The sequence below is a fragment of the Astatotilapia calliptera genome, chromosome 7 (assembly GCF_900246225.1).
Source record: "Astatotilapia calliptera chromosome 7, fAstCal1.2, whole genome shotgun sequence".
In the NCBI taxonomy this organism is placed as follows: Eukaryota; Metazoa; Chordata; class Actinopteri; order Cichliformes; family Cichlidae; genus Astatotilapia; species Astatotilapia calliptera.
In genome coordinates this window covers 7131131-7157631 of record NC_039308.1, presented here as the reverse complement: position 1 = coordinate 7157631, position 26501 = coordinate 7131131, and the positions used below count along the sequence as shown (strand labels likewise).

The following is a 26501-nucleotide window of genomic DNA, read 5'->3' as shown; positions in this document are numbered from 1 at the left end:
TAAGTTTGCATCAGGGATTGTGTTCTTGTTCTCTTGTCGTGTTATGGTAATGTTTATGTCTATTATTAGAGTTCCATGTTCTGTTTATCTGGGTTTAAGATGTGGGTTTAGTTTCATATGTCATTTCAAGTCTGTCTCTGTCTAGTCTGTGTCTTAGTAAAGTGTGTTTTGTTTCCTGTTTTATTGTGAAGGTCTGCGTCTCATGTGAGTGTGTTCAGTTTTACCTTTGTCTCGTCTTGTTGATTATTCCCAGCTGTGTTTCCACCCTGCGTCATCTGTGTGTTTCCCTGCCGTCACCATCTTGTACCGTCGTCCACCTTGCTTCATGTTTGAGTTCCGGTTTGTATTCAGTAGTTTAGTTGTCTCCAGTCTAGTTTAGTTCGTGCTCCATTTGCTGTTTGTCTATATTTATTTCGTGTCCAATAAACCACCTTCACTCCTCCACTACTGCCTGCAATTGGATCCTCATTTATTATTTTTATACGGCTCATCTCACTCGCCGTGACATTAATTGAATAATCTGAGACTCTTGAGAAAGAGTTTATCAATGCAATTACCACAGAGAGATTGGTTTGTGAGTTTTGGAGAAAAAGTAACACATCATCTGCATAAAGGCTGATTTTATGTTCTACATTCTTACATTTTATGCCCTTAATTGTTGTAGCCTGTCTAATTGCTGCTGCTAGTGGCTCAATAAAAATTGCAACAGTGAAGGGGAGAGTGGGCACCCCTGCCTGGTGCCCCTCAGGAGACAGAAGCTGGAGGATGTTTGGTCATTTGTTCTGACACAAGCTGTTGGGGAATTATATAATATTTTTAACCAGCTTACGAAAGAGTTTCCAAAACCAAATTTGTGTAAAGTTGCAAATAGAAATTTCCAGTTAACTCTGTATAGTTTATTATAATAATAGAAAAGCCAGCACACAATCTCACTCCTTATGTGCTGCAGAAAGTCATTAAATACAAGGACAGCACGCAAAAGTGTTTTGCTTCTATTTCACATTTTGTTGAAACCTCAATTTCTGCTACATTTCTTTTATTCTGAAAACCTACAGAATATTTTATGTTTTGTGTAATTGTTCGTCAGTTTCAATAAACTTGAAGAGTGTAATCTGTTGTCACTGATGCCTGCTCTGTTCTGTGCTGCTACTCTACCTGCCTCTGGTTTTTAATGCACGCTCTTCTAAAATAATATAAGTAATCATTGTCTAATAAGCTATTGTGTGTACTGTGTTTGATATATTGTCTATGCTACTTGGCAGAGCATAGAGGTGCAGTATTGCATTGTGAGGCTTGCTTGTAACATTGTTTTTGAATTCCCTTGCCTGGATTGATCTGGGTTCTCTTTTTCCAGGGAATTTTTAGGAACACCAACATTATATGATGCCATAAAGTTCAAAGTGACCTTTTCAGAAGCAAAGCCATTTAATACTGAATGCTCATCCTTTTCTTTCTAGATCATTGATGAAGACGAGACACAGTTCATGACCAACTGTCCTCCCGCGGTGACAGAGAGCACGCCTCGCAGACGCACCAGGATACAGGTCTTATGGACAGCACCACCCAGTGGGACTGGCTGTGTTATACTTAAGTAAGTTTTTTTTTTTTATTAATCCTTTATTTATCCAGGTAAAAATCTCATTGAGATTAAAAATCTCATTTACAAGAGAGACCTGGCATCATAGCAACAAAAGTCACATACCACATAGGTATATAACATTTAAAACAAATACAATATCCCATACAAACATGTGTAAAATATACAATGACAGATCAAATTTTGCTTTTACGATTATTCATCACAGAGACGTTTAGTAAAGTTAAAAGAAAAAAAAAACAGCTGCTTCTTGCGTCAAAACAGGTTTAAAAGTTCAGATTGATAACGCCAGTTAAAGCTTGAATAGTACATGTTTATGGAAAATCAAACCTTAAAGATAACACATAGTGAAAGATTATTTGAACTGTGATAGGCACAGGTGTCTGGATTTAAACGCCATGATGGCAGATTTTAAATCAGTCACTGCTAGCTGATAGGAGTGTTTTGTCTGTGTGTGGGTTTTTTTTTTCTTTTTTCTTTTGTACATGGTGACAAAACCATAAAGGTCAAAGTGACAGATAACTTTACTCAAGCAAGTTTGAGCAAGTTGGTTTTCATGCTGCTGGAAATCAACAGTATCTAATAGAAAGGAGCATAAGAATAGGTCAGATTAACATCCATGTGTCATCTTAAATAATTCTACAACATCAGGAGCACTTTACTCCCTTTTTACTTTTTCTTTTCCTTCACAAAACAACCGCAAAGCAGAATCTCTCCTGTTAGTGAATGTAGTTCACTGGTGTGGTCATTGTTGCTTTTACAGATACTCGTAATCGGTTATAGGCAGCACATTAAGTAAGCTGATGCCAGGTGTTTCTTTAGTTGGTGCGCGCATTAGCTTCTGTAAAGGGACCAGCTCTACAAAGGAGAGATGGATGGTGATTACTGGGGGCAATTTGTGGTTTGAAGCAGGTGGGGCTCTAAACCTCTGTGTAATTTCAGGAGTGTGTGTGACCTTAGCTTTATGTGCATGTGTGAAATGGCGCCAGCGACTCTGAGGAGAAATGCTGTGAAACTCTAAAGAAGGTGCACGGTATCAGGAGGTATTATTTTGTCTAGACACGCACTGGAGGAACAATAACTGTTCAGTGTTGTGCCTTTTATTAGTCATTTTAAAGCCTCCATAAAATAAGAGCTCTTTTTTTGATAACAGTGTTTCCTTAAATAAATAAAAAAGGCGAGAAAATGCACTGTATGTGAATTCTAATGATAGGAAGAACATGCATCGATATATGCATACCCGACATATGCATATATTGGTTGGGGTGTAATATGCAGATGAGCCACAACATTTACACCACTGATTGGAGGATGAAGTGTGGTCTGGCTCTTTCAGTCTTGGGGCTTTTAGGGCGGATCCCTACACAGCTGATGCTCGACAATAAGAACTTTGTTTTTTTTCATTGTGTTCCTAGAGTCATTCCTGAGCAGTTTTTGAGGTGTAGCAGAGAGTGTTGGCCGTCTGGGTTGACCGTTGCCTTTGGGTAATGTTTTTATTGTTCGCAATCAGTCAGTAAAATGTTGTTTTTATGTCCATTTTTACAAATGCATTAGCAAAATGTACAGGTGTAGAAACAAAAGGAAAGAAATGTTTCTCTCTGAGATTCAAACTAATCAAAGGCATTTATTCTTATTAGACCATTTTTTTTAAAGGCTACTTGTTTTTCTGGATTTTAATGAAAATTATGGGAGAGAAACAGAGCGGGAACATACAAAGCTGATTTTAGTGAACGAAGGGGATGATTGTTATGCACAATGGCTACACTTTATGCTTCTACAAATTTAATATTCTCAGAAAACAAATAGCTCTTCCCGTTAATACATGATGGAGTGTGACGTATAATTCAAGCCATGTGCGAGGAAAAAACAAATGATGTGTGGGCTCAGACAGCTACAGTGACTTATGGCAATATGTAGCTGTGAGCCACTCTTTGACAACTTGAGAATACAAATGATAAACTGAGATAACTCAGAGGGAGCACACCTCTGAAGGCGTCTGCCTCTCTCCTCTTCTCTCCACAGGTATGCCTTCTTTTTCTTAGCTTTCTCTCTCTCTCTCTCTCGCTTGTTTCCATCTCTTCAATCCGACTTCCCAAAGGGAATAACCTCCCTGACATGCATCTCTTCCTCCACTGAGCGAGTTGCTATAACTTGCCCTCACCTCCACCGTATACTCACAGCTGTTACTTTTAATTTATCTGCTTTTGCTGTATGACAGATGGCACATAGCCATCCCGGTGTCTGCCGGTTCAATAAATCTAGCCCTATGTAGTGGAACATCTGCTATGCAAATTCACCTCGTTTTTCTGTCACTTTTGTCTGTCAGCTGCGAGATAGAGATTTAGTATTACTTCATTTAACATCTTCGCCTTCCTCGTCTCACTTCGTCTTCTTTCTTAACGGTCTGCTCTCTGCTGTTGTAACGTGCCCGTCATGTTATCTTTGTTCGGATCTATTCTGTTTTTCCCGTGATGCTTTTCACAGTGTCGAGGAGCAGATTCACATCAGCCAGGAAGGAGATACTTTGCAGTAGGTTTGCGCTATAAAACACCGCTTTAGTGGACAACACAGGCAGCTGTCTTAAATCATGTAGCTTTACCCTGGCCAATTCTGAGAGTGGCAAAAAAACCCCGCACAACTTCACTTCTTCTAGCAATCTTCACAGCAAAGCTACACATTTTCATCCCACTGTGGGAATGCTCTTCTTCTCTCCGCCTCTCTTTATCTTGCGATCTGTTTCATCCCACTCAGCATTCACTCGCTTGGAGAAAAAATATGCTGTCCGTCCACAACGTCAAACACATGTCTCTTGGCTCATTCCAGGCACTTTCAAATACAGCTTCCTGCAGTTGGGAGCGTTCCAGTACTTCTTCCCCCCCGTATGAGCCCACTGGTCGTTTCAGTGCTGGAGAAAGCCTCTGGGATTGTGTATTTCATTCGATGCCAACTTCAACACCTGCTATTTTGGAATCATTGCAATTATAATTTTTTGCAAGGGGGGGTGATAAAGCTGTTAGTGACAACTGTAGCATTTAAAAAGAGGGTCTTGTTTTGTTTTTTTAAATTGCAAAATCAGCTGCAGGTTTTTATTTCTTCTTATTAAAAAAAAAATATAGTGGTGAAAAGCAAGATCTGCTTTCAAACTTTATAAGAATAGTTGCTTTGTGTTTTATACACCGAACATGAGCAGCAGCACACAGGTTGCTAGAAGAAAAACTTGCATTGCATGGAAGAAACTAACACACAGGGGTCAGTGCTTTGGAGATGTTAATTGTTTGTTACAAAAGCAAGTTCTGTTTGTCTGTTTTGGTCTTAACTGCAAACCAAGAAATAAAAGGCTTTCTCTGTGAGCTTCTTTTATTTAGCTCTGTCTCATTATGTTACTTTAGGTTTAACACTTTTTGGGAAGCCTTTTTTGTTCTTATTGTAGTGTACTTAATTGCTATTACATCCACTCCTGTATTTTGCGTGCTTTGTTGCTGGGAAAGTGAACACCCAGTAAACTGACAGGTTTAGAAAGATCTCCAGTGTGTCCTGGGTCTTCCCTGCAGCCTCCTTCCAAAAAAGATGAGGAGGGGAAAAAATGTCAGTGTCCTCCACCTGTAAAACCACTCCTGTTTTGCAGGTTGTCTCGTTGTTGCCCCTCTTGTGCACCTGTTTTTAATTTAACACCAAAACAGCTGAAACGGATTAAAAACAGCCTCTGCTACCTAAATGAGCCGATCAGATTCCCAGAAATTTAATTCATTTGTCACTATACTCGGACTAAAAAGTGTTCCTCTAATTTTTTTGAACAACATATTATTTATTTGTTTTATTTTGTTGTCCAAAGTCTGTCAGACTGTCAGATTAATTTTAAAGAAACTCCCAAGAGAATAAAAATCGTGTCTGTTACTCAAACTGTCAATTATAGAACTCCATCAGAGTTTTGAGCTGTAGTGCATGTAAGGGATTATGTCTGAGGTTGTGAGTGTGCCTACTGTAGCTAACCTGATTGAACTGTAGGTTTGCTTCCTTTCCGTCTGACTTTTAGTGAAACAACTGCCAGATCTTAGCGGTTTCTATGGTAACTACAGTCCTATAATAATCAACATTGATGAATTACAGTTTGAATAATCAATTAATAACTAAACTAAACAATTAACAACTTTTCTGATTCCAGCATCTAGTTTTGTTTTATTATAAGTGATGGAAATTTAAAATGATATTATTGCACTGTTGACTAAACACCTCAGATGCACGTCGTGCCATCACAAAACAGGGGCTCAAAGTGTCGGGGTCAGTTTTACCCGTTACACACTACACACACAGACTCACGTGATAAAAACATTAGTAGCTACAGTGGCGTGGATAGTAATAGCAAACTCAGTCAATAATATAATAATACATTTTGAGAGTTTACATAATAAATGATAAGTAAAAACTGTACTGATTAGGCAATGATGAAAATATTCATGTTATCACGACTGCTATGTCCATACCTGACATCGCTGCTTCTTGGAAAAAGCGATTTTCTAAAGTTCACACAGTGAAGGAATGTGTGAGCTGAGAACACCTGAAAGAAGCCGGCTGTTAAACACGCTCATCGGTTTCTTGGCAAGCAGAACATGTCTGCAGCTTTTAAATAGCGCTCTCTATCATGTGCTATACCTGCTCAGCTCTCGCTGGCAGTGGAACTAACAACAACTGTGTGTAACTTCTCTCCTGGAGGCAGGTAGTGTACCGTCAGGCCTGCCCTCCTCCCCCTCAACTGGTCAAGTTGTCGTCATTCATCTGGCTTTTTTGTCTGTCTGGAAACAATGTGTAGCCTCCGGCTGAGGGAAACAAGCTGTAAAAACCCCTCACAGGCACTGTATGCGTTATTTTCTACTGCATATTTAGCTTCACTGTATTTATTTTTAATGCTTTGGCTCTAATACTACAAGTATAACACTTTTATAAATAAACTATTTGTATACGCTATATACTTAGTGTTATATAAAGCACAAAACTGTGTCTACCATCGTCAGTGTCTGAACGCCTGAAAAGAGGAAATGTTTAAATATTAATTTTGCCAGCGTTTGTTGAGTAAGTTTGTTTTATCACTGAGCAGAATTAGCTCTGGTGGAAACGCTGCGTTTTTGTTTGTTTTTTTAGTGTTGGCCTAACTCGTGTTTATCTGTGATGACAATATGAGAACAGCTGTGCAGAATTTCAAAATCCGAGGACATCCTGAACTATGCTGTGACATCGTCCAAAGTGGCCCTTTCCTACATGTACACATCTTCCCATCAGATGCATTCTGACAAATGGAAAATGCTCTTGTTGGTCTAGGCGAGGGTGCTGCCTTGTTAGAGAGCGCAGAGAAGCTCTGCTGGGAAATGTAAGAAAAGTATGGGGCGGCCGTGCAAGTGTGAAAGCAGCTATAGTTAGAAATGTATGGGTGGACAAAAGCTTTACATAGCAGCTTCTACAGGCTTGCTCATACTATGATCTGCACTCAATGTGTGCTTTAAAATGTCTCACTTCTCTTTGTGGTCAGTGGTCAGTTGCAGAGGCTGTGACCCTTTCATACATTCAAATCCAAAAAGGTATCCCTTTTATCATTTCCCTAAATTTAGGGATGTTTTGTTAAATATAAATAATAAATTTTTAAATGTACCTTACATCACTATGTTTAACAGCAAGTTGCTTACTTTGAACATGTGACATCTTCTGAAATGTCAAAAATCAAGATCCATTGGCAATAAATGAGAACAGTAGCGTCACTAGTTAGTAAGGTTTTACTACTCTGGACCTTATATAATGTCAGTGAGAGTGGACATCCCTCACATGCTCATCTCAGGGACAGAACCCTTACCCATCTGTTGTTCAAATCTGTTGTTTAGAAGGGGCAACCTCCCTTCAAGCCTTCAATGTGGCTTGAAGGGATCTGGGGAAGGAAACTAAAATACTTTTTTTTAGACAGAAAATGAACTGAAGAGCTGTGTTGAGGTCTAACATAAGAAAATAAAGTTTATTTGTTGAGATTATCATTTATTTTGAACTGTGATTCATCGAAAAATAGAGTTCACGAATGAAAATATGGCGCTGGGAAGGAGAATAATACGTGCCCTTTAAAAATAAAGCATATTCAATCAATATCTTCTACTTTCAGCTGCTTCCTTTAGGGATCATCTCAGTGGATCATCTGCCTCCATCTCACCCTAACTGTAGCATCCTCCTCTGTCACACCAACGCTCTGCATGTCCTCCTTCAGTTCATGAATCTTCTTTTTGGGCTTCCTCTTATCCTGCTGTTATTAGGAGGCCTATATTCACTATCCCTCCTTTGCACACGTCCAAAACCCTCTAAAACTTGTCTCTCTAACTTTGTGTGCAGGCTCAATATATAAATTGGTCAAATCTAAGAAAAGTTATGACTTGGCACTTGACTCTGATTTATATATAAAAATGCTGGAAAAAATAAGGTAACTGTGTAGCCCACATCTTTTTTGTGCTCATAATGCATTTTTGCTCACAAGTACAGGAGGAAACTACATGAGATTTTCAAGAATGAAAAACACATTTGAAACAACCAAAATAACCTTATCAATTTGAAACACTTTTTCCAAACAACTTTGTTATATAGCCAACTTTGAGCTTGAATATAAGAGAATATTTCAAAAGCAAAAATGCATCACTTTAATGTCTGAAATGCAGTGGAAGAGAAACGAGCATTGATTTGCTGCATGCCTTATCTGTTTTCTGATAATTCAGTGGAAAAAAGAGATTATAGCAACTGAATGATCTGCCTTTTACTTATATTTTGATAACAGGCTTATTCCTCTAGCTTTCATTTCTTTCATGGTCGAATAATTGGCTAATATAAAATATCAGATTCTATTTACTCAAAGAATTAAAACCATGATATTGCTGAGTGAGTCAGGGCTATATGTATATACGTAGCTTGTACCGATCAACTTTTACCATTTGCTGATGACATGAGCCACATGCTCAGTCCTGATAATCATGATGTCATAAAAATAAGATTTTCCCAACACCAACTTAGAGCAAAACACGTTGCGACAAAATATCATTGATTTGGAAACTTGAACAACTGTTGTTTTCACAAAGGAGATTTGCCAGAAAACTTCCAATTGCCAGAGTTTTCAACAAACCCACAGGCATCACATCCTGTCACCACGGCAACTCTTCTGATGGTCTAATTCACACATCTCTGGAATTACTCAGTTCAGTGTTTCAGCCAGTGATGTTGTTGACAATAAGACATCGCTCTCTCTGAGACAGTCCAAGGAACCCACAGCCCATCACACCCAAATCAAACAAAGCTTACTGCTCCAGGTTTACATAGAATTTGAATTTTTAATTATGGTTTGAGTTTCTTTTGAAGTTGATTTGGTTATTTTTTTAACTGTTTCTCAGCCCTGAAATTTTTATGTTGCAATGATTTTTCAGTGAGCTTTAGTGATTTCCCCCGCTGACACAGCAAAAAGCTGTCACTACAACTTTTCATGTATGACATGTAGTTATTTGAGCCGCAAGCCGTAGTTTCTGTAACTTTTAAGGTTTTCGTCTTCTTCTTTTGGTGCTAATATTTCCATCCTTTGAACCAAAAAGCAAAGCTCCTAATCTACCCACATAAACTATCATCAACTATCAAAAGAAAACTCACAGCACTAGAGCACTCGTCGTTTCGAAGTGATCTTCAAACCTCAGTAGATGAAAACTCTTGGCTTTACAGGGTTTTGTTTATATCTTGAGACTGTAGTAAACATGACTTGATTGCATTTCTTTTTTTGTAGGGAAACTGTCAAATCATATCAGATTACTTTAATAATGGTGAGCCACCCATATTTCCCCTCCTTTTCCGCATCTTCAAAGCATCATCCAGACTCAACTGCTGCATGTTATGAAGAGAGCTCTGAGGAGAAAGGTTTTCATATTTCTGCCTTGTTAGGACTTTTATCTTTCAATAGAGTGAGGAGCCTGTATACTAATAACTGTGGATGTAGGATATGTGTTTGTGTATGTGTGTGTTTGTCTGTTTTCCACACCAGGTCACTAAGGTCCTTCTGTATCTCTGATGAGCTCAGCCTGAATCTGTTCTTTAATCTTTACGAACTCCTGAAAAAAATCTTTTAGTGTTGGGAGACGTTTCCCCCGAGAGCTGAGCTAGACAGAGAGATGGATAGCGATGAGAGAAAGTGAGTGTGCATGGGGGAAGATGGGGGGTTGATCACTTTGTTGATCGGGTTTACACTTAAACATCTCCCTCCTCTCTCCAATTCTGCCCTTCAGCCATCTGTTCATCACATTGTCACCTCACATTGACCTCCTGCCTGATCTTTCCATCAGTATTCCAAAGCCGTTAGTGGAAGGACTCCAGGAAGGGGATGAGGCCACAATTCATCTGCTTGCTCAGTGATGGCACGGGTCTGACTGCACTGAATCTGTTTGACAGCAGAGTTTAAACTCTTGTGTCCTGATTCTCTGAGAAACGAGAGAAAATGCTTTTTCACTGATTATAAAACTAGACTATTTAAAGTATGGCCAGCCTTTAAAAACACAGTTCTTGTTAACGTTGTGCTTCTCAGAATACTAAAACAAATACATTCATAGAAAAAGAAATTGATCATTTCTAGATTGATTTTTGCTTTGCCTGCTGTGAGGCCCAAACATGTTGGTGGGTTTATTCAACCTTCACACTTGTCCCTGATTCCTGCTGGACTGTTTGACCTCACATGGGGTTTTGGACCCCCCTGTGTTTAGCCAGCACCACAGGCAGGCAGTGGTGAATCCTGACATCACAATAACTCCCCGTATTAACGACTTGTATTAACAAGTTTTCGGTATAGGCTGCTACAGCAATTAGATGGACTGCAAATAATTCCCATTCAGAAATTTATAGTAAAAAATGGTTTATATAGTTCCTTTTGGTTATTCCCTGAGTTCACCAGATCCACCATAGTGCAGTCAAGGATCATCTTCAGTTACGATCCTCGCTGTAATGTGCTTCGTGTAACACACAGCTCAAAAACAACACTTAATTTCTCATTAATACAATGGGCATTTAAATTGGCCAGAGGTCCCCAAAAAACATAATGATGGCATTAGAGTTGTGGAGTTAAGTGTATGAAATGAACTTACCCACTTTGACATGCCCTCCAGCGTTTTTCTTACCCTTTAAATTACTAAGTTGAACTCAATTTACAGACACGTTTTTTGCTTTCACTTCCACTTTAAACAAACCAACAAATGCAGCCTTATATAATTAAAAATTTATTCCTGGTGCACCCAATGCGATTCATAGTCGCTTATCTGCAAACTGTAACATAATTACTCTTGTACAAAACGATGTTTCGTCAAACGTTTAATAAAAAAGAACAAGCACTGAATGGTTAATTCATATTTTTATGGATTCGCTCTCATCCTTGTTCATCAATTAACAGCTTCCTATTTGCAAACATAAATACATCATTATGTAACTTATGCCTTACATTTTATTGGATTGTTTCCTGCACATACACAGTTTTTGCTTATAGTTGAATAAATGCTCAGAGTAGAACTGAACAGGATAATTGATTCTTGATCTTTTCATCTAAGTTGAGTTTCCTCTCCTTACTTCTGTGTTGTTTGTTATTGTTCTATCGAGCATTTATCATGCAGTGAAATTGATATTTTTGTGTGAATAGTTGCACAGTTGTATGTATTGGTTTTGCCACCTGGGGCTCTCCCCACATGAATCGAAACAGCATACCAAAGATTCAGCGGGGAGCGCCAATGAAAGCCTCCCAGAAGAAGAGTGAGCAGACATTAGAAGTATGATTAATAAGAAACCTGAAGAGAAGAGAGATGAAGGAAAAGGAAATGCCAGACAGGAGTATAGAAGGCTGGAAACTGTAGCAAAAATGCAGACTGTGTGCATCAGTGATTTTTTTTCTTCATTTTTTTGCTTAAAGGTCAGCGGATGTGTAACCCATAAGTAAAACTTTCTCACTAACAGAAATGCTCACTTCTGCAGTATTCACAAGTGCCAGTGTGGTGTTAGAATCATCTTTCAATGAGCCACACGGAAGGAAGAAGGCAGACTGCCCCTAATTTCAAAAGGTGTTGAACACAACCTGCACAAAGGTGACGTAAAAACCTGAGAACAAAGAAAAACCAAAGAAAAACAAGAGAAATGACAAATAGGAAGCCTGAACTAAACTCAATGGGGAATGCAAAAATAAGAGGTAGTTCAGTAGACAGCCTATGGGGCTGCAGAGAACGGACAAAAAACGCACTAGGAAGAGAAAGGTAATAAAGAAGAGGTGGATGCCCTAAACTTCAAAATAAAACTGGAAGTAGCCTGAAAGGGAGCCAAGAATGAACAAAGACCCAACATGGAAGACAAGAGAAAGGAAAAACCTTCAGCAACATAAAGGGAGAAAGAGACTGTTGATCATTAGAAAGGCTGTAACATAATTGCTGCAGGAGTCCAGACTTAAAAGGTCACTCCCATTAAAAAAAATTATAATGTTTTATTCACGTAAAACGTATGACAAAGACTGACACTATTGTGCCACCTGCCTGTAAGGCGTGTTAATAATTGTGGTACGCAGAGAACAGCAGAACTACACGTGTTAACTAAACAGGTGACGTTGAAAAAATGTCATCATTCAGCTACCGACAGTAGTTTTAGCGTTTTGCATAAATTGTCCAGCAGATACGTTGCAACAGTTTTCATCCGGTGCCTATAGTGTGTATTCTACCATATAGCCCCTATTTGTACACTGCTGGAATGTTGTATTTGGTCATCTTTGACCTTTTTCGGACCAGCGGGAAAAGCAGCAACAGTGTTACAACTTGTTTCCACCCACACATCTCTAGTGCTCTTTTCTGAGCTTGCACTGGCCTGAAATTGACAAAATTTCGCAACTAAATTGAATAAACATGCAGACTTGATTGCACTGAAGATGTACGTCTAGTAGAGGGAGGATATTATAAAGTGAGGAAAGTGTAGCTGAAGGCAAGTTAAAATGTATCTTTTCATATTATCAGATATATTGTTGTTTATACATTTAACCAACTGATAATTAATGCCAGTCAAACTATTAACACATTTACTTTAAATCTGTCAAGGGCGCCTAAATAATAGTCAGCATATTTCACTTTTGTTTTTCAATTTCATGCCCAGGCAGTCAACCCGTGTTGCAGGGTATATTGCACCATTCAGCCTGTGTAAGATTTATAGGAGCAATATAACCGATAACTCCTACTTAATATCGCCCGTCCCTCCTCTGTCTCCACCGTCACTGTTGTTCAGCTCACTTTCTTTCGGTTTATGTCTCTCTACAATATGAGGTGGAGTCGCTGTGAAATTCCTGCTACTGTGAGACATTATTTAGGATAATAATGGGTGTATGCTGTGTAATTGCATAATATCTGCAGAACCTTAGGCTTCATGACTGAAGCTTGATTACCTCCGTGTGTAGGGGGGAAGCTTGTATAATTTCAGTCCCATAATGCACAATCAAGTTGGTTCATTTTCTCAGGACAATCTATGCAATCAACATGTGTTGCTTTTATGAGGTTCTTGATGTGTGTGATTTTTGGCCTTTGAAAATCATATTTGTGGGGCTGTGGGGGGATTTGAACACACACAAAACAAATCTTTTTTTGTTTTTCTCAAATTCTGCACCACTTCTCTGTGTCTCTGTTGAAGCCTCGCTGGAGAGTACAAAACTATCCCTGGTTAGGAAGAGGTTAATGCAAAGCAGTAACATACTGTCCATTCGTTTTCTGCTAGACCCTTTTTTTTAATGTATGAAAGAGGTATGAAAAATGGCTGCATTTAGTGTCAACGTTATGGATATCGAGTGGAAAGGTTAGAGGGAAAAATCCAAATCCCCAAATTGAAACCTGAATACCTACCTAACAAGCAGATATTAAAACCAAGACACTAAAATCAGACATTAAAGAAAAGACCCACAAACTTAATGCAAGTAATTACATTTTATAATTTAAAAGCCTCTGCATCCGATCGACACAATTTCCATTAAAATGTAGTCGTTCTGGGTTTTTTTAGTCAGAGAAAAAATATGAAGCTTATAACTTATAACTAATCCAGTGATTTATTTTATGTGCAAGCAATACAAACATGAATTATTGAAAAAGCACTGCAAAGTCACAGGACTCAAGATCATCAAGGCAGTTCTCATTCTTTTTCCTGTCCTTCAAAATTTGACCAGGAAGATTTTCTGGTTTTCTGGCAGAGGAAGAAAATCAGAGTTACTGTAATCAAATATTTAAATGCAATTTGAAATTTGACATTGGTATTCATTACTCTGTACTTGTTAACAATGACCTGTTGTCAACAATATGCCTAATTATATATATTTTTTTATTTATTTGCCTCTCAAGTCAAGGGTAGTGTGTCTTAAATGATGTGTCTCATTCTTTTTGGCAACTGGTTCCTTCGAGTACATTTATTATATGTATGTAAAGCCATTGATGAGCAAAACTATAGTGATTTAGTTAATTATAAATAAAATTTATATAATACATAAACATTGTTTATTCAATTATCTGTTTGTCTGGAGAGATAATCAACCTTCTTATCCTCTCATAATAAACTACATAAAGCAGTTATGCTTCTTAACTTTTTGATATCTTTTTTTGGCTTTTTCTGGCAAGTTATGCTCTTTAGAAGGGTCTTGTGAATTATTCCAGTTAATGATCACCTTGGTCAGAACAGTTTCTTTAAAATGTCACTTGCAGGTTGTGTGAGAGCTTCGTTAACCATAACCATGTGTTGATCTGTTCTGACCTGTTCCTGCCTACGAAGATGTCCTTTTATGCTGCACTGAACCATTTCATAGACCAATAGTTTAGCTGTGTGAAAACACACCCAGTGTGAGATAGATGCCCTTCCAGAGACCAAGACATTGGAAAAGTAAGTTTAGCGAGTTTTATTGGGAAGAACAAGTTTATCAAGGATAAAACGTGTCTTAACTCGTAGTTTGCAAATGTAATGGCAGCAGCTTGGTGTTCATGATAGTCAATTTTTCATCTATGAAAAGCTGTACTAAATATATAAGAGCATAGGAATGATTTCGAACTCTATATAACTGTTGCAAATCTATTGCAAAAGTGTTGTAAGACCATCATGCCTTAGTGTTCCTCCAACAATTTCTTCATCCTATTTTCCTGTCCTTTTCCTCAGCGATTCAATAGCAGTGCCAGAGCACACAGAGTTTTATCTGTGCAGTGTGAGTAATGCAGTTCCTTTCTCCTAAAGAGAAATGTAAATAGTCCTGGTAAAACAGCCTATTTTCACTGGGGGAGTTTCATTTTCAGCCAGTATTAGCTCATAACTTAGAACCGGGCTTCATCTAAAATCCATGGAAAGATCTATATTCCTTCTCTGACTGTAATCCCTGCTCTCTCTTCTTCATGTCCATGGGCATGATTGCTGTGATACATTTCATATTGCAGCAGGATGACTGTATCATGGGGTTTGGAGAATAGGACGTTGCTCCTGTGAAAAGATGTGTACTCCCTGTCTAACCTCGGGGAGCCCATCACCCTCCCCCTTCCGCTGAAGATTAAATGGATCATGTAGTGGAAAAAACACTTCGGTCACCTATTAACCATCTACTACTCTTATTGCACTCCTCCCACAATCAAACTTTCTCTCTGTTTTCTTTCACTTTTCTTCTGCTTCTTTCCCTTTCTCACTACATGTCTCTCTGTGTCTCCAGGGCAAGTATTGTCCAGAAGAGAGTCATCTATTTCCAGGATGAAGGCTCTCTCACCGTTCAACTGTGCGAGAAAGGTAATAACAGCTGCCCATCCAGTCTTTCTTTTCATTCTTGATTGCGTATCATGTTGCTAGTGTCCTGTGCTCTACGTGTAGTTTACCCCCCCTCCGTCTTTGGAGCACATTACCTCCCTTTATTTCATACTATATTTAAAAAAATCTCAAACCAACAAAGCCAGCTGGGGAAAATTGTGAGGACAACAAATCCTGGATGTCATGGGAATTTAAATATTGCTTTCTGTTTCGCTGCAGAGCCCAGCCACTGCTTTCATGCTACCTGTGATTTCATTGCAGAGAAAAATGGCACTCTAGCTTCCTAAAGCTCACAGCCAGCCTGATAAACACTGCGCTCTTGCGAGACAATAAGGCGTCAGGACTCTCTCAGCTCTGATGCACACATTTATTGTACAATAAAAAAAGAGAGCCTGGACGAGTGGTTTCTCAAACTTAATCTCAGGGGAATTTTACTTTCATAAAATCCTCCTTACCTCTCCGAAATCTAATTTTCCAGGCTATTATGCAAGCCAATCAAGCCGCCCTGTTTCAATTTGCTGACGTAAGTTAGGTGTTGTGAGTCATCCTGCTATAACTTAGATGTCAAGTGAGGCTTTCTTTTTTTAATAATTTGGTGATTCATAAATATTCAAGAAATCCCCTTGACCTACCTTTGCAAAACATTGGTCCTGGGCAAAATCTGAATATTTATAAGCCTGAGTTAAAGCTAATGTGTCATTTTAATACCGGTTTATTCCGGGGATGTAATTTTGTGTCATTCTCGGTGATTCCAAATTGTCAGTTGCCAGGTAATTTATGCAGGTGTGCATTTATATCAAACCTTGCACGTTGGTGTGTCTGTTTGTTTACTCCAGAAATGTGTTTTTTAGGATTAATCAGGGCCCTGCGTCCCGATTAACCTCAAATTTTTACACCCGAGTGTCATTTTGTTTGTGCTGTCATCGTCGCATTCTGTCTCCTCGTAGAGGGTGAAGCTACACAAGCTCCTGCCATTGAGTGCTGTGCCTGTGGAACCGCCAAGTACAGACTCACCTTTTATGGAAACTGGTCGGAGAAAGTACATCCTAAAGATTATCCAAGTGAGTTCAGCTTCTCAACATCTTCTGACTGATGCATACATGTACACAGTGCACTGTGGTACCTGGAAATGCTCTGTAGGTCTGCATGAAAAATGTATAAAAGTATTGTAAGATGGCAGCGTGATGACAGAAACGATAAAAAAACTGTTTGATAATTTGACATTTTGACATTTTTTTAAGTTCAGCTCATAGTAAATAAATAAGTGAATAAATAGGTGGAAGGTGCTGGGTTTGAATCCAGTTTACATGTTCTGCTTGATAAAAATCACTTTTAGCTAGGTAGGTAGAATTAGCGCTTTCTTCATCTTGATGTCTGAAATGTGATTGATGTGTAGCCCAGATGGCAGCCACTGAGGATATGAAGTGTATAGCATTCCTATAACTCAGCTTTAGGATATGCTTGCCTTATACACTCACAACTTGGCAAGTGTAAGTACACTGGTATAGACACAACAAACAAGTCTGTGTTCTATGAAGGTTTAGATGACATATGTCTATATAGTATTTGGCTTATAAAGGTTTCCTCGTGGTAAATGACGAGATTTCACTAAGTCTCTGTACACAGTCCAACACATAACGCGTGTACAACTGTAACTTAACCAATTGTGGTAACTTCTGGTAACTGAAACTGCTAGTAGAAATAAATTAAAGATGTTAAACATGAGCACAGAGTCAGGATGAGTGAATGAAAGAACTGAAACAAAAGTTTTCTTTTAAAAAAATCATAAACATGTTGTCATAAGCTTCAGTGAGTTAAGAGTGTTCCTGACTTCCTGTGTTGTAGGACGTGCCAACCACTGGTCAGCTCTGATTGGTGCATCCCATTCCAGAAGTTATGTGCTGTGGGAGTACGGAGGCTATGCCAGTGAGGGAGTCCGTCAGGTGGCTGAGTTTGGCTCCCCCATCAAGATGGAAGAAGAGATTCGACAGAAGGTAGGATTACCATCATACGGATTCTCTGTGGGTTCTCACCCACTCCGTTTTTGAAGTGTCAGTGTTATTTTCCTATCTTTTCATATGATCCTTTCCCATCATGTTGGATTAAAAGTTCTAGTGGCACGACACATCAAAAGTATAAATAAAAACCACCAATTCTAGACCATAACAGTGTATATGGTATAATCATCATTTGAGGCGCTCAGGTTCGAGGGTTATTACAACATACTGTGAGATTAATGACAGGTTGCTCGAAGAACAAGCTGAAATATTGCTCACACACACCAACACGCACGCTGAGCAAAAACACATTTTCAAAGCTGCAGCTGATGAACGTGCAGCACCACAGTGACACTCCCATCTCCACATCATGTCTCGGCATTATTATCTATGATCTTTCTGCTTATTAAAACAGATGCATATTGACAGCTTTTAATGCTAGCCACTGCATGAAATCAGATTCCTTTGGAAACCATCAGCAAACTTCTTTTGACTGAACTATGCCTTTAGGGGATCGGATATTTTTGGAAGGCATTCACTGGATAGCACACTGGGAGGACGAGCTGTTGTCTCAGCTCTTCTTCTTCGTGTGTGCGTGTGGCAAAACTGAAACATAGCGCAGATAGAGAAGAGTGCATAACAGGACACAGCTGACAGGTTTGCTTGAGCATGTGTGTGTGTGTGTGTGTGTGTGTGTGTGTGTGTGTAACCCAAATGCTTGGATGTCTGTCAATATAATATATAATTTCCTATAGCTATATGCTGGACTACCAAAAGGCATTTTTTTCATACATTTATGTACTGCAATTCTTAAAGGAACAGTGATTTTTACATCTTGGGATTAGTCCCAGCAACTATAAGGTGGCGTGGAAGGATTCAACTGCAAATTGCATAGCTTCATCCTGAATTAGAATTCAACCTGCCGTCTATAAATGATATTCATTCATTCACTTGGAGTTTACTTGCTGCAATACGTGACTGAGAACTGCATTTCAGACATTTATAATCAGCACAAGACCTTATTTTTATCCTCAATTTTTCCATTCATCATGTAAAATCTTATATGGATGAATTTGTGAATAAAAGGTTCTAAAAACCAGCCTATAAAAGCCAAAATCTTTACCCAATCATATTCAGACTTTTGTTTTTAGATTTTTTAGTTTCCGTTCTGATGACTCGTGCTTGTGTCTCTGCAGTCCACAGTGTTTCTGCTCTGTTGTGTCAAAACAAGTATTTAGCTTTGATTTAGTAAAGTATAGCTGAAATGTAGAAAAAGGGTAGTGTTTAGAAAAAAGACTTTTTAAATCACTGAATTTCTCAGAAATCAGGGGCTCTGTGGCTACAGCAGCAAAATTAAGCAAAAATTTGTGAATAAAATGTAGTTATTTGGAAGTTAGACTCTTTAATTACTCAAGAGATTCCTGGAGATTTCTTCCTGTTAAAAGGGAGTTTTTCCTTCCCACTGTTGCCAAACTGCATGCTGATAGGGGGTCATATGATTGTTGGGTTCTTCTCTGTATGTAGGGTTAAAAAGCAAATGCAAAAGTGTCTGATGAGTCCTTCTGCCTTACATGCTGGGACATTAAGGGTATTATTGGTCACAGACTTTCAAGTGCAAGAGAAAAGTAAAAGTTGAGTTCTTTTTATCTTATAACGTCAATAAAATTACATCATCTCGCTGCATCCCCCGCAGGGGTCCATCGACCACTCCTGGATGAACGAGTGCAGCAGCAGGTTGGGTCATTGTAAGGCACTAATGGTAACAAAGCCCAAAGGCTCCCTTGCAGGATCCTGCAAGCGCTGAACCCCCAGTCTAGATTAATTCTTCTTACCATGAAATTCCATTTAAGCTCCTGGTACAAGTAACTGTTGTGTTGGCTACACAGGTAGCTAATTGCTGCTGAATGTAAAGATTTAAAGTGGATTGCATGTGGTGGAAATCTGATACATTTGATTCTGACTCTGGTGAAAGGACCTAAAAATCTCGTTTTCCATTTCCCTGTTCTGTTTTTTATTTCTTATTTTGGTTGGGGAATATAGCCTCAGTTGCAGCGTCATTTGCCAATAATCATTATGCAGTAACAGAGGATGAGAAAACAGGATTAATGTTAAGAATATAACTTTATGTAATTATAACTAAAGTGCATTAAAGTTACATAAGCAATCCTGCTCTAAGGAGAATAGCTGGAGCCCATCGTTCTCTGTCCAGCACCACTACTATGAACACAATGCCCTTTCTTCCCCTTGCCTGCAATGCAGGTGTGACTGTTTAGGAATTTTGTGAAGGCTTCTCTTCGCAAAAAATGAATTAATAAATACAATTTTTAAATAATACAATGATATAGTTCTAGTTTATTTCAGCCGTTTCTTTCATTAATTCCTGTCTCCCTGTTTGCTTTCCAGAAATATAGAAGGAGCAAAGAGCTGATTTGTAAGACCTGATTATAGGATATTTCCAAACTTTAAGGGAATGTCAAACTGAATTTTCAGGTCTAAAGCACAGAATCACACGATGTACTGTGGAAACAAAATAAGGTTATAATAAACAGATGTCATAACAGGTAGACTGGGGAAAAATAAAATGATGTCAGTGATTGCACATAGCAAAATGTTGGACTGCATTAAAAGAGCCTATTTTGCTGTATACCACTAACACTTTATAACGTGCATTTATTTTACACAGAAATATTCAATATAAATAGTATAAGCTCTCTTGTCCATCTCTCAAAAGAGCTGGCAGTCATTTTAGTTTACACAGTGTTTCAGTTTACATTAACATTAATGTTCAGTATGTTAGTGTGTTATAAAACTGTGATTACTGTGATAGCGCATTTTAGTCTTCTGATTAAAATGTTACATTAATGTTGCTTGTGTGAACTGCTTTGACCTAAAGTATATGGATGTCTCTGCGTGTTTTCTTTCTGCCTCACGCTGTTTCTGTGGGCACTGATAGGTGCGTCCTGGCCATTTGCGAGGGAACAATAGCGTGGTGCTGGTGGGCTGTCAGTGTGGTGTGTGCCTGTCAGTTTAGGTTTGGGCTGTTGTGTGGAGACATTATAAGCTGACAGACAGCCCTAACTCCTCTCTTGGCTGGCTCTGTCTGTCTCTGGGGCTAATAACCACCCTGAGACAATGAAAACTTCAGCCTGTCTCATGGTAGAATGAGATGGCTTGATTGTGTACTGTAGACTGGAATGTTAGCTATTGAGCTGTTGGATGAAACAGCCCGATTGTACACTGGAATGTCAGCTATCAAGTTGCTGGACTTTGTACCAAGTCTTAAAAACTTTTTCTAATACGCCCATGATTCAAATGGTTGTTTTTTTTTAATCGGTATGTCCTGTTCATGTGAAAATGTACTGTAGACCTGCAGTGTTTCAGTCTTTCAATATGCTAGGCTGGCTTATTTTTATTTATCTAAGATTTTTATATTCATATCCGTTAAGATACACTAAACCTATAACATATATAAGTTAAAAAATATATAAATACAGTATCAACCCAGTAGTTCAAAAATACAAAAAATGAAAATAGTCATATACAGTAAGAATATATTATAATTGTACTAGTAATGTATACTAGTAAATTTAATAATATGGTATAAATTTATGGAAATGTCATTTGGTTTCTGTACCTTTGTCTCTCATTTCTAAAGAGTTTAAAAGATCTGTAGAGTTATTTGGAGGAACAGATGCTAAATGCCTTTATTTACAGTGTTAACACAAAGCTGACATTTCCACTTGGATTTAAAAGTGTTTCCATACTTGTGTTATATGATTCAGTGAATTCAGGAACACATTATCAACATTTTCTTTATTTTGCCTTCCCCAAATGATGACTTGCCTTTGTTAGCTGGTCTTTCAAGCATGCAGTGGTTGAAGTTGCAGTGTGTTACACTTTGTTGACTGCCCATGGTCCATATCATCATCCTGTTTGAAAGCTACTTTTGCGCTGTTTTGGACTGGCAGTGTGTCAGTCGTATCCTGCTCCTCATCCAGTGTGAGCTTGGATAGCTGAGACAGAGCGGCTACACTACTTCAATAAGTGGCAGTGAAACGGATATTTATGTATTGTACAGTATTTAAAATTGATTCCAAAGGAAAAGTCCACAATATGTGCTGAATGCCAAGTGTCTGTTTCTGGTTTTGGCTTTTGTCAGCATCACAAACCTAAATCTGAAGTGCTGTAAACAGCAAATCATCAGCAAATGATCAGGATCTGGTACAGTTTTTTGGTTTTTTTTGGAAAACTTCTAACGCTCTCATTTATATGTGCACTGACTAAGATGAATTTTTATGTAGTTTTAAATGCACCTACTGACTGCCTCAAAATAGCAGCTTGAAATGTGTTTTGATGTTACACTGACGCATAAGAGGGAGAATGGCACCTCTTTCATGTTGCTCTTTTGTTGTTGTACTTTGCTTGAGGTTGTCGATTCGCTAGTTTTTAATCATAAGCCAAGTCAGCCCATTTTTACACTGCTAGAGATGTTGATGAAAAGAAAGAACATCTGCTTTACTCAGCTTGGAACGGAATTTTGTGATACTGGCGTTTACTATACATGTTAAACTGCAGATAAGTATGAATGACATTTTTCCTTCTTTTCAGTTTGAAAGAATGATTTCATATCCTAGTAATATCCTAAAGGTGAACGGTAAAGAGTAAATTGCTATGGACAGTAAACTGATGATTTTGAGTTTGTTGCATGAGCTGTGTTCCAGATACAGCATCCTTGGCCCCTCAACAATCCTGGCCTTTATTGACATGACACCATCACACAGTTGCTGCAACTTTTCTGTAAATCTTCCATATCATCCATGAGGAGCTCTATTGAATAGAGATCTGGTGACTGTGGGAGCCATTTGAATACAGTGACCTCATTGTCCAAAGAACCAGTCTGAGATGCTTTGAGCTTTGCGACATGGCACATTATCCTGCTTGAAGCTGCAATCTCAAAAAATGTGCTTGGTACCAAAATACCAATACCACACAGGGCCCTGTGCTTTGTTATTTTAAGCTGGGTTATGTATAGTTGGGTATCTGTTTCAAAAATATATATTAGTTAACTTTCCAAGGTTTCAGGCACAAGAAAAGTAAAACACAGATACACACATACACATTTTTCTTTCAATTCGCTGGGGCATTAAGGTTCAGACTGGGTGAACATCGAAGTGGCTGCTGTAAAGGTGGGAAGCCGACATGGGTCAGTAATCCCTGTCTTAGCTGAGAATCCCAACCATCCAGAGGAGCAATCAGCTGTGGTGATGTGTGGACAAAGCCTTAAGACCAACCTCTCCATCGCAGCGCCAGCCAATGCTCCCCATCTAACAAACGCCTAAGCCCGGCACAAGACAAGCAGACTGGCAGACAGAGACACAGACAGGCCGGGGAGGGGAGATGAGACCTCAGGGCTCTCACTGTGATGATGTACCTACACTGACATGAGATTTAATAACCTATTGAAAGTTAAACACAGGGTTTTCTGTACATAAACATTTAGATGCTAAATATGATGTTGACAGAGCCGCGTGTGTCGCATTACAAAAGAGTGAACAGCTGTGACATTTTTTCACAAGGCCTCTGCGTTCATTAAAGACACGACTTACAACAGTCCTCTCCTGCTTGGTCAAGCTGAACTTGCCGATCTTGCCGTCCGTCCTCCTCCTGCACCTGGCATCCACTCCCGTTTGCACAAATGCCCTGCGGGCGCAGCCCAACATGCATGAGCCTGTGGAAAATTTGCTCATATCACAGTGCACATAGAGCATTATATTGCAGATTTAAACATGCCAGTAACCTCAAGTGCTGTTGGCAGTTTACTGAAGTTAATAAGCTGCAGACCTTTTATAGTACCTGTAATCCTACGACTACACTCAGGTAGAGTTTAAAGGATTTTATTCAAATTTTTTAAAACTGCCATTCCATTGTTTGTTTAATCAGCATCATTAGCAATATTAGGATATATTTAATGCAAGTTGAAGGAATTTAATTGGTAACACATGCGAATCACCATAAGGTAGAGCTGGGCGATAGAACGATAACGATATCTATTGCGAAATAACTTTTTCTCGATAGAAAAATTTAACTATTGCGATAGACCTCACCGCTCTTGTCCTCTTAAAAAAAAAAAAAGAACAGCCAATCCAAATTAAGTAGCAACCAATCAAAGCCGCAGCGTCACGTCACGTGACTTGCTACGTACAGCACAAGTGCCAAGCCGCACATGTGTATTTGTTTGGGAAGCAGCCAGCCGCCGTGCCGCCCGGGTAATGGAGGAAATGAGTGTGCCGACTAGAAAAATCAACCGAGAATGTGACCGAAGGTTACCGAAGAGAAAACAGATGATGGTTCCAATGCTGGAGAGATTGTCGAACGGAAGAGCCATAGAAGTTCCGTAGTGTGAAGTTATTTCGGCTATTTCAAGTCTGACAAAAAACAGAGTAGCGTGCACTGTAAATTGTGCCGAAAGCAAGTCTGGAAATACAATAAACCGGTGCATGCTCAATCTCTCACTGGAAGCGCTAATTCGCCATTTGGCTTTTGTTTTAAGTAACTGTTAAAACTGTTGGAAAAGCTAAGCTATACAACAAGGAGAGATTGAGAATTTCCTTTTAGTTCTCAGTTTATTTGATATTGACAAAAGTTAGTCAATTTTGTCTGTTCTTCTGTAAAACAAACTAAGATTTATTTTTAGAATTAATATTTTGTTTCCAAGTAGAATTGACAATTTAGTAGTCTGTTTTGGTTGTTCTATTTTGAAACTTAAACGCTTTAGCGGCTGCCTTTTGTGTAGTTTGCAATATTTGCCTTTATTTATCTGAAAAAGTCTCATGTTCCTTAAGTACATCTACCCTGTTGAACTTATTATGGGAAATAAATATTTAAATAAAAACAAGCTGCTGATTATTTCACATTTTACTTGTGAGCAACGGCACATTTAAATCTTACAAATATAGTTATTTGGCTTATATCGTGATATATCGTTATCGCCTGCCTGAAATGAAAAAAACATATCGTGAAATGAAAAAATCTTATATCGCCCAGCTCTGTAGTTCCACAGCACAATGTGTTTAATACAGATGTGTGTATAACTACATTTTACCTGGTCTGACTACTTGTATTGCAAATGTTTGTTGTGATTAATGCATTGAATTAGAACACTTTCACAAAACCTGCTGCCTACATTACAAACGATGCAATCTGGGAACCCATTATCGGTCACCTGCTGACTTTGCTTCTGGGGACGCTGGACAATATTTCAGGGCTTTTGGTGTGGCAAGCACACGCGTTGCTGGCACTCTCTCACTGTTAGTGGATGCAGAAACATTTTTTAAAGCTAAAAAGTTATCCATTCCTTCTTTTGTACTTCACACAGACTGTTTATGTGGATGCAACATAATCAAAGGTGATTTACAAAATGCTTCTTAGACTACAACACGAATTAAGAAACGTTGAAGTATAAAAGAATCATATGTTCATATGTTGATAGATGGTTATCAAGATTATCAAAACGCAATTCACCTGGCAAAATGTGAAATCCCTGAAATTCAGGGGTGCTGTGCTACCGTCAGCTGTTGTATCCTTTTAGCGGTAAAGCACAGATGCAGTGTTTGCTTTGGAGTGATGATGGGAACATGGAATCTCTGGGCTTTGCGAGGGCTTGGGCTTGTTTAAAGCTCGATGGGATTGAGATCTGGAGACTAGATTAGCACCTTGTGTTTTTTGTTGATTTTTCTCATTCATAAATTAACCAGCAAGTTTCCACTGTGATGGGGTATGTTATCCTAATGGGAGAGCTCACTGCTAAGGGGAATTGCCACTGTAATGACAACATGCTCTGCTCATGCTGGCTACAGAGACATTAGTTGAGGAATGAGGTCTGCAGCAAACTTTAGGTGGGTGATGCATTTGAAAGTGACATCCAGACAAAGGGTCCAAGTTTTCCCAGCAGAACATGGCATTGTAATGAGATAATGCATATCCATTTTGGGGTTTCTGGAGGTCTTGAGCTCGGAGGCTAGAGGCGGGATTCACCCTTATTATGGGCGAACACAGTGCAGGCTCCAGGAAAATATGCAGACTCCACACAGGCCCCACTGAGCCACTGGGTTTGGACCTCCTTACTGTCGGGAAACAGTGATAATCACTGCACAGTGTAATCCCATGTCAGGTAGTTTTAATCTGATCAGTGTGTGTTTTTAATGTTGACGTTTCGCTTATGGTTTGGCTGTTTAAATCCTGTTTAAAGACGTGGAATCTTCTTATTGGCAAGTTGTATGGGGCAGCTTATTAAATATGCTACAAATTCTTGATCATCCACAAATGATTCCTAAATAACCTTTGGTGCCACCACTGCGATAATAATGCTAAGTGTCTGGTTTTTACTTTAGTGAACTAAAGTGAAAATCACTCATGTCAGCAGGTTAAGAGCAGACAAGTATGAGAGATTTTTGTCCCTTTGGGACCCAAAAGTATGTTTTAATGTCACCACTCTCCAACTCAAGAAACAAAATTACACGCCGCATTTAATTATTGATTGGTTTCAAATGTCACATGAGGCAGAGAGTTTATAACCATCACATGAATGGAGGTTGTAAAATGTAAAGTGCTGCTGGCCAGGGATTACGTTCTCATCCTTGTTAATGCCACAGCTCACGATAGAGGACACAAAAAAAACCTGCAGCTACCTGATTTATTACTTCCACTGAAATGCCACGTACTCTCAACCAGCTGTGATCACGTCAAGATCAGACAGAGAAATGTCAAGAGCTGCTGGCCAACAAGAAATTTGTATCAACTTTAAAATGAAGAAGTGTTGGTCACATTTTAATTACCTTAATTTTGTTCTTTGCCTTAATGATGATTTTACTTGTACACTCCAGCTTACCTCTGAAAGGATTTGTGAATCGCAATCTTCTTCTTTCCGCATGCATTGCTCAGCAAGCGCTTCAGGGCACTGTGTGTTATGACTACAGCTGTTGTTGTGGAAACCATTTTTTTGTTCAGCTTTTAGCACTGTAGGCAGCAGCCAGAATCCATGTTTTTTTTTTTTTTCCTTTTAAAACAGGGACACAAAGGAGGCAGGGGTATAA

At 38.8% G+C, this 26501-nt stretch overlaps 1 protein-coding gene across 1 annotated transcript in view; it reads left to right on the top strand.

Moving 5' to 3' along the window:
* spon1b (spondin 1b) overlaps positions 1-26501 on the top strand; it is a 118239-nt gene that overhangs the window by 18831 nt on the left and 72907 nt on the right. The window contains exons 3-6 of the mRNA XM_026172776.1: positions 1458-1591; positions 15321-15394; positions 16360-16473; positions 17258-17406. Of these exons, the coding sequence (XP_026028561.1) occupies positions 1458-1591; positions 15321-15394; positions 16360-16473; positions 17258-17406 (471 nt within the window). The remainder of the gene's footprint in view (positions 1-1457; positions 1592-15320; positions 15395-16359; positions 16474-17257; positions 17407-26501) is intronic.